The sequence below is a fragment of the Copadichromis virginalis genome, linkage group LG20, assembly GCF_057382275.1.
Source record: "Copadichromis virginalis isolate Kocher_CV1m ecotype Utaka linkage group LG20, C_Virginalis_male_GT1.1, whole genome shotgun sequence".
In the NCBI taxonomy this organism is placed as follows: domain Eukaryota; kingdom Metazoa; phylum Chordata; class Actinopteri; order Cichliformes; family Cichlidae; genus Copadichromis; species Copadichromis virginalis.
Window position 1 is genome coordinate 26,061,107 of NC_140637.1, and position 16,054 is coordinate 26,077,160.

At 39.8% G+C, this 16,054-nt stretch overlaps 2 protein-coding genes across 3 annotated transcripts in view; one reads left to right on the top strand and one right to left on the bottom strand.

Moving 5' to 3' along the window:
- Positions 1-3,687, top strand: part of tpk2 (thiamin pyrophosphokinase 2) — a 19,478-nt gene extending 15,791 nt beyond the window's left edge. Inside the window, exon 8 of the mRNA XM_085443411.1 lies at positions 76-3,687. Within this exon, the coding sequence (XP_085299537.1) occupies positions 76-122 (47 nt within the window). The 3' untranslated portion in view covers positions 123-3,687. The remainder of the gene's footprint in view (positions 1-75) is intronic.
- LOC146684929 (rho-related GTP-binding protein RhoA-C) lies at positions 1,946-15,172 on the bottom strand. 2 transcript variants are annotated; one of them, XM_085443413.1, is made up of 5 exons: positions 15,110-15,172; positions 10,982-11,137; positions 7,371-7,491; positions 7,147-7,277; positions 1,946-4,962 (listed from the first exon to the last, which is right to left on the bottom strand). In XM_085443413.1, the coding sequence occupies exons 2-5, from the start codon at positions 11,135-11,137 to the stop codon at positions 4,789-4,791; spliced, it is 582 nt and encodes a 193-aa protein (XP_085299539.1). In that variant the 5' UTR covers positions 15,110-15,172; the 3' UTR covers positions 1,946-4,788. The 2 variants fall into 2 exon arrangements, with proteins under 2 accessions (XP_085299539.1, XP_085299538.1); XM_085443412.1 differs by having other exon boundaries at positions 15,088-15,172.
- Between the last annotated feature and the right edge of the window lie 882 nt (positions 15,173-16,054).

Sequence of the window (16,054 nt, forward strand, 5' to 3'; positions counted from 1 at the left end):
GTTTGTGGGTGTTTGCAAAATGTCCAGTCAAAAAACCAGCTCACTGCCTTAGTTCTCTTTTTGTTATCATTTCAGAGCCGTACTATCAGGACTTTGTGACAGGACTCCACCAGATATTATAGAACGAAGATGAAGATTACTCACTGTGCCTGAGGCACCATATGTCATGTGGTGCCAACATTGTTGTTCACATTTACAGTTGCAAGAAACATCATAAAAATGTGAACTTTTCTTTAGTGTTTCTTCAGAAAAGTCATACACTTTATTGTACAACATGTTAATATTAAATATAGTGAGTTATTATATTTCACAGGTGTTTTTCATGCAGTTTTGTTCAGTGGGTTCAGCCTGATAACTGCAGGTGAGTGGTTCAGAGGATGGCTGAACCACATGAGTGCTGGATCTAAGAATGACATGTAAGAGTTATCATGCACAACACTTTGCAGGTGTCATGCAGACCTCAGAGTAAATATGCTCTATATTATCTATAGTCATAGTACGACCTTTTAAGTTCAAAGTGCAATTTCAGTTTCTGCACTTCCACCCATTAAATGCAGTAATCATACTTGATTCAAATCTAGTCATCTCCTTATATACTGCAAGTCTATAGGATAAAAATGTAGAGAAGAAAAATATGTTATGTTATTCTTTTGAGTATGTAGAGCTCAAAGAGAAGATAAGCAACCTCATTAGAGTAAAGCACACATGGATATTTGCTGTGTAGGCGGGTGGTTTGTGGGATCCAGCACTGGTCACATAAACCTGACAGAGCGTGGAGCTGTGTTTGGTACAGCTGAAAAACTGTTTACACAGTGATATATACGACAATATACACATATAACACTCCAAAAGAAGAATGTTTTGAGATTCCTCACAGCAATAAAGTGGAACTTGCGAGTTCATCTTTATTTATTGGTGCTTTCTGTTGTAAAATCTTAACGAGTGTTCACTGGACCAGTCTTCATCACAGGTTTTTCTACAGTTGCTCGTGACACTTGCACAGTAACGAAGAACAACTTTGGACCAGTCCTTCTGCGAGGTGTTTCAGTTCATCAACAGTTATGGAATATCTTGATTATAAAATATCATCGCATCATGCTACACCACCTCATGTGGGTTAAGCACAGGCCTCCCTGATTTTTTTTTGAATAATTCTGATATTAATTTACATCCATGCTTTGGGTAATTTATCTTATTTCATCAAACTGTCCTAAGATTCAACTTGTGAATCGCTCGCTAGATCCAGTGCAAATAATCAGACTCATTGATTCAATTTATTGTTCCTTTAATGACTGTAAAGCCTCAGATGTACTTCCACTTGCATGCCCACTAGTGTCAGACTTTAAAGTAATGACTCCTCGGGGTCTCCAGTTGTCTGTGTCCACAATGGAATATATTTGAGGATGAAGAGATCAGGCGTCGATCCCAAAACATGCTTCCTCCACCATATGTCATTTTTGGGATGAGGTTTGATGTGCAGTGCATTGTTTTTGAAAAAACAGCAACAGTCATTTTATCCGCTGAACTGCTAAACTGTCAGGTTTTTAGAATGGCTTTCATAACCTTCTCCAGCCTCTCTGCATCTCTCTGCATCTAAAGCCCTTAAATGTGGGGCTCACACACACTTACATCATAAGTCTGCCAAGTGTTGGCCAGTAATTACACTGTGGTTTTTATGTTATTTTTCCTTTGTGAGGCAAAACTAGACTCATTGCTTATCTGGAATACTTGAATATTATAACAGTTGAATGTTTGCAGTATGGAGTTGGGATTAAACTTGGCTATTGATGAGGTTATAGCATCGATGGGGAATATGTTCCTGTTATACGTTTGCAGACACATGGACATCTACACAGACCATCATGCTCACCATCTTGAGCCAAGACTTGGACACTCTTAAGTGGGTAAGAGGACAAAACACATGAGAAGTGACACACACAGCAGATTTGGTCATTCTCAAATGTATTTCCTTTAGAAAACTTTACAAAAGACTACTGGATATAAAAGAATATTTTGCTTACAAATAACCAATCCTATAGAAGATCCTTGCATTTTGCATTTCAGAATTTGGACATTGTGTGTTTTTATATGACACAGACATTTGAAGCTATGTGCAAATAATACAAAAGTAAGCTGATGGAATATCCCATAGTTAAAATAGCATACAATGGAATGCAGAGCAGGAAAGAAAAACAAAACATATAGGTACACTATAAATGTTCAAACTTGTACTTAAATAATGAGTTACATATTAGCCTCACAACATGCTTTAAAGTAGCATAATGTAAATTTCCAGAGCCCTAATTCCATCAGTACAACACAAAGATATTAGAAGAGAAACACTGTTCTTTACCAAGTGTGTCCAGTCTTAAAAGCCTTCTAGTTACAGTCTAACTGTAGCACTGATGGAATTAGTGTTGTAGAAATTGTACATTATATTAACTCTTCAAGACAGCAGGTGAACAAGACCGGATCAGAAACATGGAGGTGTGGCATTAAAACTGGAACTGCTCGACTCGAACACAATCCTTTCTTCTATAAACATCCACTCCTCTGTGTCAGAGGTACACCGAGGCCTCTTTAATATCTGACAGTTAACAAAAACTCTGTTCAGGATCATTTGCCTTTGTTAGCGCTTCTATAGCCAACTACATACAGTGTTAGACAGTCCACATCAGTTTAATGACTTGAAAAACAAAATCGAGCAATCAAATTTTGAAAAGTTGTACAAAACACTGGTAATTTAATCTTACACACAAGGTTTGGCATCACACAAAGTCCTTGTTTTGAAAGAGAAGCGCAGACTTTTATTTTGAAAAACAAAAAGTCAGAAATGAACCACAGTCTATGACTACATCATACACAACTAATGTAATCATGCATTACTGTAATTTTATTGGAATACCTGTATTGGAGTAGAAAGGCCGATTTTTAGCACACAGTGTTCCAATGGCATGTTGTTACTAATTCAAGTTTATCATGTTAGAATGTTAATTCATTACATTTTTAAACTTTTAGCTAGCTGAGTAACTGAAACATCATCCTTTGTGTGTTCAACCATAATGTGCTATGAAAGTGAACGCTATTGCATGCAGGAAACTGCCCAGAACATTGTACACAATATTATTCCCTTTATAGAACAGCCCAACTGAGCAGCAGGCCAAATACATGAGTCTGCTGTCTGAGAACAACACCTGTTAAACACTAAACAACAAGAGCTGAGAAGCAGATCAGGAATGCCTGCTTAAAAACAGTGGGGAAAAAAGAGACCACCTTATAAAATGAATAGATGGGTAAAGGTTTTGAATCCATTTTAAAATTATTTTGTTTTTAATTCTCTTAATGGTTTTGCCCCTGAGCTGCTTCACCCTTACATGCCGTCACATGCTCTTACATCAGCTAACCAGGTGCTTTTATAAATCCAAAGGAGACCCAGCTTCTGCAGCTTTGGCTCCCAAAATGTGGGATGAGCTGCCTCTGGAGGTCAGGCAGGCTCCATCCCTCACTGTTTTTAAAACCCGTTTAAAAACACAACTTTTAACTCACACACCTGGCTTTTAACCCAGTGAGAGTTGTCGTCTTCTTACCCTTTGTATGTACTTTTACTGATTTATTCTTTTGTTCTCTTATTTTCTGTACAGCACTTTGGTCAGCTGTTATGTTGTTTTTAAAGTGCTTTAGAAATAACGTGGGGAAAAAAGAACAGATGTTGGACAGAGGAAGTCAGGGAGAAAGTTTTATGAACAGATAAACCTAACAGAGGTATTTGGGTCAAAAAGAATATTTCTGAGACAAAGACTGAAGGATCGTGGAGGTGTGCCTGCCACCTGTCAAGTGGCACTTTGTAAAAGTTTTGGAGGTCTTTGGGGTGAAGTGGGAAATTCTGGGAAATTCAGGACAACATCGGATCCTGTGGATGCTGACTGACTGCAACAGCACAGTGAGCCATAGAATGACTAAACTATACAGAAGCAGCTGAGAACCCAGCACAGTCATTGGATCTCAGTCCACTCTCACCCACATTAAACTGGGAGCTTCTGGAAGAATGAACTAAAATGTCAGCAAACTGATGGTAGAATGCTGGAAAGACTCAATTATTTTTGCAAAAATCATTATTTCTAACTTTTTAATATCAATAATAAAGAATAAAAGTGTGATTTTTATTGAATTATTTAATTTGACATTTGGCAACTTGTACTTTTGAGCGGTAGTGTGGATTTTGAATGTGAACCTGCAGCGACAGGTTACTTCATCATCATAAAGGAGGAAATCAGGTCTGTATAGAGTTGGATGGTCATTGCAGAGAAATAAAGGAAATGACAAAAGTACAGACTAATAGGATGTTAACTGAAAGAAACGCCACAAGCCAAGTCCTCCAGAAACTTGTTCATATGGTACACAGCTGTGAATGTACTGAACACCTGGGATGGATCAGTTCTAAAGATGGGCTCGTGTACAGACCATCAGGCTGCAATTTAGAATAACGGAGACCACTTCATAGGTCTGGAAATCCCAACGCACCTCTTTAAGAGAGATGGTTCCTTCTTTCCATGTTCTCTTGATTTTAGGTTTGATGAATCCAAAGATATGATTACAGATTAAAGGCAGATTAAACCTTGGACATGAATGCTTACACTCCCCTTTTGACCTAGTTTGATTTTCTCCCTTATTCCTGAAAAGGACCCATTCAATTCTGCACAGCATGGTGACAACGTAGAAACAGGAGGAATGATTTTGTTGGCAAGGATCCTTTCCTTCTGTCCTCCCTAACCTGTGTAACTTGACACTCTATAGCAGAAGGCAGCCACTCTTTCTGCCTCGTTTCTTGGCCTGTAGCGCCGCCCTGGTGGCCATCTCAAACACCTCCCTCACACCATCCTTCGTCTTGGCTGAGCACTCCAAGTAACCAAAGGCATTGATCCGGTTGGCCATTTCTCTCGCCTCCTCTGACTTCACAGGTTCCTGTTTGGGAAGAACAAAACCATGAAGGAAAACCAGCTCAATCCAATGAAAAAGAAGAAGTGAAATCATTATTCGACCCTCTGTGGGATTTATACGTTTGCTCACTTAGAAGAAATGAACACACTCTAATGTTCATGGTAGATTAATTTTAATGGAGATCAGTAAGAGTAACCGAAGGTCCAGAAACAAAAACATAAAAGTAATCTTGATTTGTTTGTCATTGAGTGAAATAAGTCTTTGATCCCTCCCACAGATTGGCTGTGAGCACATTTAGCCCACAGATTACAATCAATCAATTCCAGACACTCCCCATCTGAACTCTTTACTGTAAATGTATAAAGCACACCTGTCCACAGTATGGTATATGCAGAAGCCTGTCTTAACTTTACCAGCAAATCATCAAGCATGCCGGAAGTAATTTCTGATGTGATCAACACGGTGGAGCTGCTCATGACCGAGTTCATGTTTGGACCTTTGATTTCTGTTTTGGGGGGTTTACAGGTTTTTTTTGAGGTGTGGACCTAAACTTTTGTTCAGCTGTAAAACAGCCTGTTTCAGTTTAAATGTTGTTTTCAAAAATAATTGTTTTGTCTCACTCCCATTTCTTCATGTTGCATATTGAAGCTCTACTTGGAACCTTGTTAAGATCCAACCATGCAAAATATGATTTTTTTGCTTTGTTGACAGCGCTGCAAACCCTTGGCCTTCTCTCAGTGAGCTTCATGATGTTGTCACCTGACATGGTTTCACTTCACAGGTGTGCCTGTCAGGGTTCATTTGTTGCCTTCTTAATGAGGTTGGGACCATCAGTTGTGTTGTGCAGCAGTCAGGTTGGTACACAGCTGACAGCCCTATTTGACAACTGTTAGAATTCATATTATGGCAAGAACCAATCAGCTAAGTAAAGAGAAACAACAGCCCATCGTTACTTTAAGAACTGAAGGTCAGTCAGTCTGGAAAACTTTGATTGTGTCCCCGAGTGCAGTCGCAAGAACCAAACGCTATGATGAAACTGTCTCACATGAGGACGCCCCAGTCCTTTGCTGCTGAGGACACATTCATCCGAGTCACCAGCCTCAGAAATCACAAGTTAACAGCAGCTCAGATTAGAGCCCAGATACATGCCACACAGAGCTCCAGTAACAGACATCTCTCTACATGTTCAGAGGAGACTGTGTGAATCAGGCCTTTATGGTCAAACAGCTGCTAAGAAACCACGACTAAGGAAAAGCAACAAGCAGAAGAGATTTGTTTGGGCCAAGAAACACAAGGAATGGACATTAGACCAGTGGACATCTGTGCTTTGGTCTGATGAGTCAGAATTTGAGATGTTTGGTTCCACCCGTGACGCAGAAATGGTGAACAATGGTCTCTACATGCATGCACTGTGAAGCATGGAGGAGGAGACATGATTGTGTCAGGGGGCTTTGCTGGTGACACTATTGGAGATTTATTCAAAACTAACGACACACTGAACCAGCAAGGCTACCACAGCATCCTGCAGCAACATGCCATCCCATCATTGATTTTTCAACAGCACAGTGACCCCAAACACACCTCCAGGCTGTGTCACGGCTGTTTGACCAAGAGAGTGATGGAGGCCTGGCCTCCACAGTCACCTGACCTAAACCCAGTGGAGATGGTTTGGGATGAGATGGAGCGCAGAGTGAAGGCAAAAGGACCAACAAGTGCTCATCATCTCTGGGAACTCCTTCAAGACTGTTGGAAACCATTTCAGGAGACGACCTCATGAAGCTCATGGAGAGAACGCCAAGAGTGTGCAAAGCAGGAATCAAAGCAAAGGGGCTGTTAGGAAGAATCTAAAATATCAAATATGTTTTCAGTTATTTCACACTTATGTGTTCATTCATAGTTTTGATGCCTTCAGTGAGAATCTACAATGTAAACAGTCATGAAAATAAAGAAAAACCATTGAATGAGAAACTGTGTCCAAACTTTTCACTTATATCACACTTTATATCAAAACAAAAGTTAGTAAATATATTTGTCTTCATTATCAGTGGCTGCAGCCCTATAAAAAAACCTAATGAATGTTAGTGGAAACTGTAGTAGACTAAAGGCTGACACACAAAAGTTATGGACATTTTTGTCATTAGTTATGTTAGTGTAGTGTTTGTGTGGTGGGATTAATATGAAACTGTATGAGTGCATGCCGTCACTGACCTGTTTCATTTTAGCCAACTCTCGGCGTGTGTGCTCATCATTTCGCAGGTCTTTCTTGTTTCCCACAAGAATAATGGGCACATTGGGACAGAAGTGCTTCACTTCTGGAGTCCACTTCTCCGGAATATTCTCTGCATCAGGTACAATGTGGACAAGGTAAACATGCAGCAGATATAAAAGAGTTTTTTCATTTTTTTTAATGAAACCAACAGAAACAGACTCACCTAAACTGTCAGGGCTGTCAATGGAAAAGCACATGAGGATGACATCTGTGTCTGGATATGACAGAGGCCGCAGTCGGTCATAGTCCTCCTGACCTGCTGTGTCCCACAAGGCCAGCTCCACCTGCAGGGGAGGGACTATAGTTAATTCCTACTACACACACCAATCCTGCTTAGGGTCCTCAAACACAGGCCCATTTTTATCATGTAACAGCATGCTATGAAGACAGGTGGATGGAAGCCATTCAGGCATGTATGTAAGTGCATGAGGTGTAAATCATTGATTAGTGTTCTAGCTTACACAGAGTCCTAAAATCGAGGGCATGAGCACTCGACTGATGAAGGTGCAGACAAACTTAAGGGGGCGACAGTAGAGAAGAAAAGAGCAGCACAACCCACCAACCTCTTGGTGACATCTGCCCCCAAGATCCTTGTTTGAGACATTCTCTCAAGATTAATGTGATCTACAAGTAATTTCTATACCGAGTAATGCATTGATAATTGTTTTGATTTTGCATTCATAGATAGTTTGGATGGATAGACCTCGCTCCAGTTTTACAACTGGGAGGGAAATGGATTCATTTTTGTTTGTTTTCTTGCTAAGCTGTAAAATTATGACCCGGCTCCAGATCATGTTTTGCTTGATCAGTCAATCCAAAGCGTGAGCTGCACAGATACTGCAGGTGAGATGCAGTATTACAGAAATTCAGTTTGAAAGGGTATGTACACGAGTATGTACAGTTAGATATAAACAGAGATTTAAAACTGGTAATAGGAGGTGGTTAGTTTGTGATGTGCCTCATTATGCTGAACTAGAGCTGGGCGATAGAACGATAACGATATGTATCGCGATATAACTTTTACTCGATAGAGAAATTAAGCTATCGCGATAGACTTCGCCGCTCTTGTCCTCAAAAAAAAAAAAAAAAAAAGGTCAGCCAATCCAAATTAGGTAGCGCAGAGCCGAACCAATCAGGGCCGCAGCGTCACGTCGCGTGACTTGTTACGTACAGCACAAGTGCCAAGCCGCACGTGTGTTTGTTTGGGAAGCAGCCAGCGGGTAATGGAGCCAGCGCATAATGGAGGAAATGAGTGTGCCGACTAGAAAAATCAACCGAGCGCGACCGAAGAGAAAACAGATGATGGTTCCAATGCCGGAGAGATTGTCGAACGGAAGAGCCATAGAAGTTCCGTAGTTTGAAGGTATTTCGGCTATTTCAAGTCTGACAAAAAACAGCAGCGTGCACTGTAAATTGTGCCGAAAGCAAGTCTGGAAATACAATAAACTGGTGCATGCGTCATACTGTGCGCCACGTTATTGTTTCGGTGAAATGAATTTCTACAATACTGTTACTGTTAATTCTACTCTCTGCAGTGTTTAAATGCTTACATATACACACAGTTACTGTCCCTCCACACATACGACTCGGTTCTGCTTCTATGCCCCAGCTTTGTTTACTTTTTCCCACCGAGGCTTCTAGACTTCTGATTGGCCAACATTTCTGCACGGTTAGGAATCTAGCGCCACCTGCTGCTTTGGCATGTTCATAGCACCGTTTTCCTTCATTTCTGCCTTTATGTGTGGACGGGATTATTTTTTAAAACGAAAACGGAAAATCTCCGTTTTCAAAAATACCCGTGTACGTGTGGACGTAGCCTCAGTCTCTGACTGGAAGCGCTAATTCGTCATTCGGCTTTTGTCAGACTAAAGTAACTGTTAAAACTGTTTGAAAAGCTCAGCTATACAACAAGGAGAGTTTGAGAATTTCCTTTTAGTTCTCAGTTTATTTGATATTGACAAAAGTTGGTCAGTTTTGTCTGTTCTTCTGTAAAACAAACTAAGATTTATTTTTAGAATTAATATTTTGTTTCTAAGTGGAATTGACAATTTAGTCTGTTTCGTTTGTTCTATTTTGAAACTTAAACGCTTTAGCGGCTGCCTTTTGTGTAGTTTGCAATATTTGCCTTTATTTATCTGAAAAAGTCTCATGTTCCTTAAGTACATCTACCCTGTTGAACTTATTATGGGAAATAAATATTTAAAAACAAGCTGCTGATTATTTCACATTTTACTTGTGAGCAATGGCACATTTAAATCTTACAAATATAGTTATTTGGCTTATATCGTGATAGATATCGTTATCGCCTGAAATGAAAAAAACATATCGTGATATGAAAAAATCTCATATCGCCCAGCTCTATGCTGAACTAAATTCATTGCTCTTGTATCGAAGTTTGACTGGCCTTAACACTTTGCATACAGCAGGTAAAATAAGTATTGAACATGTCACCAATTTTCTAAGTAAATATATTTCTAAAGTTGTTATTGACAGAAATTCCTACCAGATGTTGGTAACCATCCAATCCACACATACAAACAAGTCAAACCACTGATGTCCATAAATAATGTATATAATGTAAAATAAGCTCTTTTAGACCTTTGCAACCATACTGATGGAATGGGTTACAGGAGAATTTCTAAACTACTGAAGGATCCAGTAAGTACTGTTGGGGCCATGATCTGGAGGTGAAAAGAACATCATTTTACCATCAACGAGCCACGACCAGATGCTCCCCACAAGACTTCAGACAGAAGAGTGAAAAGAATTATCAGAAGAGTTGTCAAAGAGCCAAGGAGCACTTATGGAGCTACAGAAAGTTTGCTGAACAACATTTAAACAAGCCTGTGAAATACTGGGAAAGTTAGTCTGGTCAGATGATACCAAACTTGGTCTACACACCATGCTGGGAGGTCACAACATATCGCCTCACAAACACCATACCAACACTGAAAATTGGAGGTTGGAACATCATGGTGTGGGGATGTTTTTCAGCATACGGCACTGACACGCTTCATGTCATTGAAGGAAAGATGAATAGAAAAATGAAGCGAGACGTTCTTGATTAAATCTGCTGCCTTCTACCAGGATGAAGGTGGATATTTCAGCAAGACAACACTGTCAACGAACCTGTCAACTGGTTTCAAAGAAAGAAAATAAAGCTGTTGAAATGGTCCAGCCAGTCACCTGACCTGAACCCAACTGAAAATCTTTGGAAAGAACTAAAGGTCAGAGTTCATAGAAGGGGCCTATGTAACGTTCAGGACTTGAAGACTGTTTGTGTGGAAGAATGGACCAAAATCACACCTGAGCAATGCATGTGACTAATACTATCTATTAGTGGTAGACTGCCATGTTAAAATTATTTATTGTTAAGCTTTACTCAAGGTGTACTTAAAGTCAACTCTGAACTTATTAACCACAGAAATCATCCGTGTGGCTGCATTTTGTGCAGGTGGCTGACCAAAAAGTTAAAAGCAAATTTTGCAGTAATGAATATCACAACTCTATCAGCTATATCTATATTAACATTCATAAAGCTATCCAAGATAGAGAAAATAATTAAAGCTAGTTTCAGCTTCAATATTAACATACATACATCAATCAATAGTTACAATATAATGTGCTATTTATGAAATTGGCTAGTGTTAAAGTACTTTAGATATGTCCCGTCTTAAAACTCTTAGCCTCACACATAGCACACACACTGCTATGCTACTGTGCTACAATAAATATAAAACAATCTGACATTTATTGTTAGAATGAACAGCTTACCTGTTTACCATCCACCTCAATATCTGCCACGTAGTTTTCAAACACTGTAGGCACATAGACCTCAGGGAACTGATCCTTGCTGAACACTATGAGGAGGCAAGTCTTGCCACAGGCTCCATCACCGACTATCACCAGTTTCTTTCTGATTGCCGCCATCTGAAAAAAGTCAAAGTACAGAATCCATCAGCCAAGCTAGAGATTTAAATTAACACAAAGGTTTATTGCCAAAGACAAACTTGTTAGGGAGAGTGGTTTGAGCTCTTGTGAAAACACAAAATCAGGGAAATAAGAAATCTGAAAAGGTGAGAAAATACTACGTAAAACTAAGAAGAAAATAATGTGTGCTTGGACAGAGCTGAAGCAAGGTCCCTAAAATGTTTGCACATTTCTCAACAATCACAAAATAACTTCAACTGTAATGTTTCATCACAGCTTATTTTGAACGTTAGGCAAAACAGTTCTAGCTTTTGTCAGTTGTGGTTATTTCCTGTCTTTGCAGGTAGAGTGCCTGATGAGGACATTATTAATATCCCTCTGTAACTAAACCAGACACAACTGTATCAGAGAGCCACTGCTTTGCCTGAAAATGGAATGCAGGGATCTGAAACACATTCTTTTCTATTGCTTGTGCCGCAAAATAACGGTTTCCTGCAGAGTGTGAGCACTCACACATGTCATGGTCAATCCTCAACAGTTGAGCTTTGAAAACCGTGCGTTGTGATGTATGTTTGTAACACCAAAAAAAAAAGGAAAAAAAAGTGTACAGCTGCATGAAGTTCAACCACACAATGAATGAAAACATGGAAGAAAAGTTTATCCAAGTTTGAGAATTATATTCCAAAACATCCTTTAAGGGTCCCAAGGAGGAAAGTGGTGCTGAATCATATTTTCCCTAAATTAGGCACAACACAGGTTTGTTAAAAAAATAAAATAAAGAAGCTTGCTGTATCTAGGTAGGTGGACTAGTTTTTAAATACAGCCGGTAAAATAAGTATTGAACATGTCACCAGTTTTCAAAGGGAATATATTTGTAAAGGCGCTACTGACATAAAATTCTTCCCAGATGTTGGGAAACATCCAATCCTTTGTGGATCGGATGGTTCCCTGCAGGAAAAGACTTATCAGAAGTGTCGTCCAAGAGCCAAGGACCACCACAGAATTTGAAGAATGTTTGTGTTGAAGAATGGGCCCAACTCACACCTGAACAATGCATGTGACTAGTTTTTCCAGACAGGAGGCATATTGAGTCCCAACTTGACATCCTGCTATTATGCGTTCTGTATCTTAGCTGTTCCTAGGACTGCGCTCTTCTCCTGGAAAGAGGTCTCAGATGTTGTTCCTGGAATGTGCTGGATTCCAGGAACAACACTCACCAGGTTTTATCCTGGTACTATGTGTTTCACAGTTTCCAGGGTCCCTTTGCACAGTCTGTAACTTGGGTCCTGTCAGCTGTGACAGCCGCCTTTATGGATCTGGTGCTTAGATCCATAGAGGCATGTGCCATGATCACAGCCTCTGTGCTGTCCTGTAGGCCGGCCTCTTCTAGGAACTGGTAGGATTTCTTGATGTCATCCACTTCCTTCATCCTTCCTTTATCCGCAGGGGCTCAGTCATCCATACTTCCTCTTCCTCATCACTCTCCATCTTCAGCTGTCTTAGGCATTCTTGGAGCAGCTAAACTCAGGAGGTCATCTTCCTGATGTATTTCGAATGCGTTGTTTCATCAAGGATTGCAGTTCTGACACTTACTAATCCTCACCTTGCCTGTTTCCATTGCTTGCAGAGGCTCGAAGAGCTTGACTTCAGGTGAAGACCTGCAAGTACTGTGAGGAGTTCTTGTTATCAGTGACATATCTTCTACTGCGGCTACCTTACTAGTGGAGATGGGCATTAGATGAATAGTTGGCGATATGTATTGATGGCTTGGATGTTACTCATTTTGGTCAGCTAGCTTCCAAGATCCGTAAAAAAAAAAAAAAAAAGTATTTATTTATTGACTGATTGATTCATTTGCCTATGAGTAAGTTTGCTAATAATGATGGAGCTAATAGAAGCAGTCAACAGAAAGAAAAATAATAGCGCTGCTTTAACAGCACCCTCATTCATCTGTGAGCAAATGCCCCTTCCTCAGAGTGCGCCCAGATGCTTGTTGATGGAGCTGCAGAAGCTGGTGATAGCCTAGCATACTCAGCCGGATGGTGGACACGTACATGCTCATGTAAGTTAGCCGTGTTTGAGCACTATACGTCTGCACAAGCGGCACACCGCTTTGGTTACATCCTTAGGTTTACCTCTGTCATCTGGTTTAAAGCCAAAGAAATCCCAAATTGGCGACTTTATATTTTTTTTTTAGTGCTGTCAGCGTTAACGTGCCATCATCACGACCAACGCGATGAACAATTAACTCATCTGGAGCGCAGACTGAATTAAAATCCCTGAAATGTCTCTATCAACCCATTTCAGCAGTTAGTCCAAAGTTTGTTCATTCTGCGCTCCAGATGGGTTGAGCGCATTCAAAATTTTAATCGCATTAATCGTGATGACCGCATTAGGGCTGACAGCCCTAATTTTGGGGGGAAATTAGTTTGTCCATGTTTGGCCTTCTTCTGTATTTTAAAACATGCAAATCAGTCCATGATTACATTGCTCTGCCCATCAAAAAGTCTGTGCATGTGCAAATATATCGCCCATTGTCAATTTTGGGAAGTTCACCACTGTTCCAAGTGTTCTTTATTTGTGGATAATGGCTCTCACTGTGGTGCCCTGGAGTCCCAAAACCTTAAAAATGGCTTTGTAAACATTTCCAGACAGATGTCAGTTACTTTGTTTCTCAACTCTTTTTGAGTTTCTTTAGACTTTGGCATGGTTTGTTACTTTTTGAGATCTTTTAGCCTACTTCACGTTGTGACACAGGTTGTATTTAAGCAATTTCTTGATTAAACTGGCCTGACAGTAATCAGGCCCTGTGGTGAGTGAAACTGAATTCAACTCAAGGGGGCCAATAACTTTCCCCCCACAGGGCCAGGGAGTTTGTTTTTTTTTTTTCCTTGATAATTGAAATTATTAAAAACTAAATTTTATTTTTCAACTTTCCAAGTTATTTTGGACCAAGCTGCGTTTTTAGAAAAATGAATCTACTGAACTAATCTCTTACATAAATAATTATGAGTTTTGCTAAAAGCATTAGTGGACATCTTTTTATTACATATGACAACCATGTCAAAAATGAAACTTCTTATAGTATTTTTGGTGTGTGTGTGTGTGTGTGTGTGTGTGTGTGTGTGTGTGTGTGTGTGTGTGTGTGGCAATAACACTGAACACATCACTACACAATAAAGTACAGTTATGATAGTTAAGACCAAATTTCTGTCCTTTTGACTAAATATGGCACCCAATATAAATATGTTGGCTCACAAATGCCACAATTTGGCTTTTAAATTGTCTCGATAAACCCATTCAAGCGCTGTGACTCTTCTTTATCCAAAGCAGTAATTTCAGGATGTATTTCTGTGACATCACTATTTCCTGAAGGTTCAGACGTCCGCTCAAACGCAGTTCAGTAAAGGCAGACATATTTTGAGTACATCGATCTCCTAACTAACTTTACAGTTATACTATAAACGACTAGTCTTTTCTGTAAATACCTATAAGAACCATTAACTACTTCACAACAAGATAGTTTACCGTTATACACTGCTGAGAGTTTAAGCCTCGGTTATCTGGGGATTTTGTAATATTATGCTGATTTAGAACTTCACTTCCTTAATGATACGTGCCTCCGATGGAGGGGCACTTGTAACTCAGCTCAACGCTGGTGAAATGAAGTTACATAAAACTTGGCACGCTAATGTTTCCTCAGTTCTGAAGTAGCCCGTTGACCTCTTTAGGTCACCAGAGTGTCGGCTAACTTCTACCTAGCTGCAGTTTCCCTTTCGTCTACGGAAGCTAATCATTAGCTTGCTAACTTTGCTTACTTCTTCATGATAGCTGGCCTCTTGTCGACCTAAACACACACACTTTAGAGAAGGAAGCATATTACTTGATACCAGTTTCAACGCTAAGAATTTTAAAAAGCAAAGGGAGATTCTGAGCAATCAGAGTTTTACCTTTTTCCTGCGAGATACTCGCCTTTCTTTAGTTTTCCTGTCAGAACTAACAGTCCCGCCCCCGAAAGCGCTACGAGGATTGTCCCGGCCAAACCACATACTTTCAGCCAATAGGATACGTTGAAGTCATGAGTGAACGGCAACTTAGCCAACCAAAATAATATATTATGAAAAGTCATTGTTTAGCCCTAACCGAGAGGCTGAAGGTTGTGCCCCTGAGTACAGCCTCCCAGGGATGTTCGTGTTTAGAGCGCAGTTGGTATATAAAGCATTTATCTATTAAATTATATGAAACAAGGTTAGCTGACACCCACAGTATCCCCTTCATCATTTCTGAAGTTCTATGTTATTGATTCAATATACCGAAGGGTCACCGCTGATAGCTCGTGTTGCAGATGTATTACCCTGTATATTACCCACACAAGTTAAAGAGGCAGGGTACACACTGGACAGGTCGCCAGTCTGTCGCAGGGTTAACACATAGGCAGGAACAAAATCAGTCGTGCATTTCATTACTTTATAATTTAGTTGTGTGCGTTTATCTGTATGTGCTATCATACACTGACATCATGATGTGTAACTGCAACGTTTGCTGATTTTTTATTTATTTATTTTTTGTTCCATCATTTTTTTGCATTTTTTTTCCTTAGCTGATGAATGTACCCATTTACACTGTTTATAAGACATAAAAGTTTGGAGGAAGAAAAAGTGGCTGCCTATTTAACGATCTTTAAGAGAACGAAAAGAAAGTCACACATTAAACATTTCTACTTTTGGATGATTCAGTTTGTGACACTGAATTTAACAACTTGTGGGTGTGTATTTCTAAAAAATAACAACGTATATTCAGTATTATGTGGACTGGAGCCGGCGTATTCAAAATTACACACATCACTGTACAAAATCACGCAGATTTTAAGTTTTGTGATTACGTGGTTACGTAATACGTTTTTACATTGCATAAGCC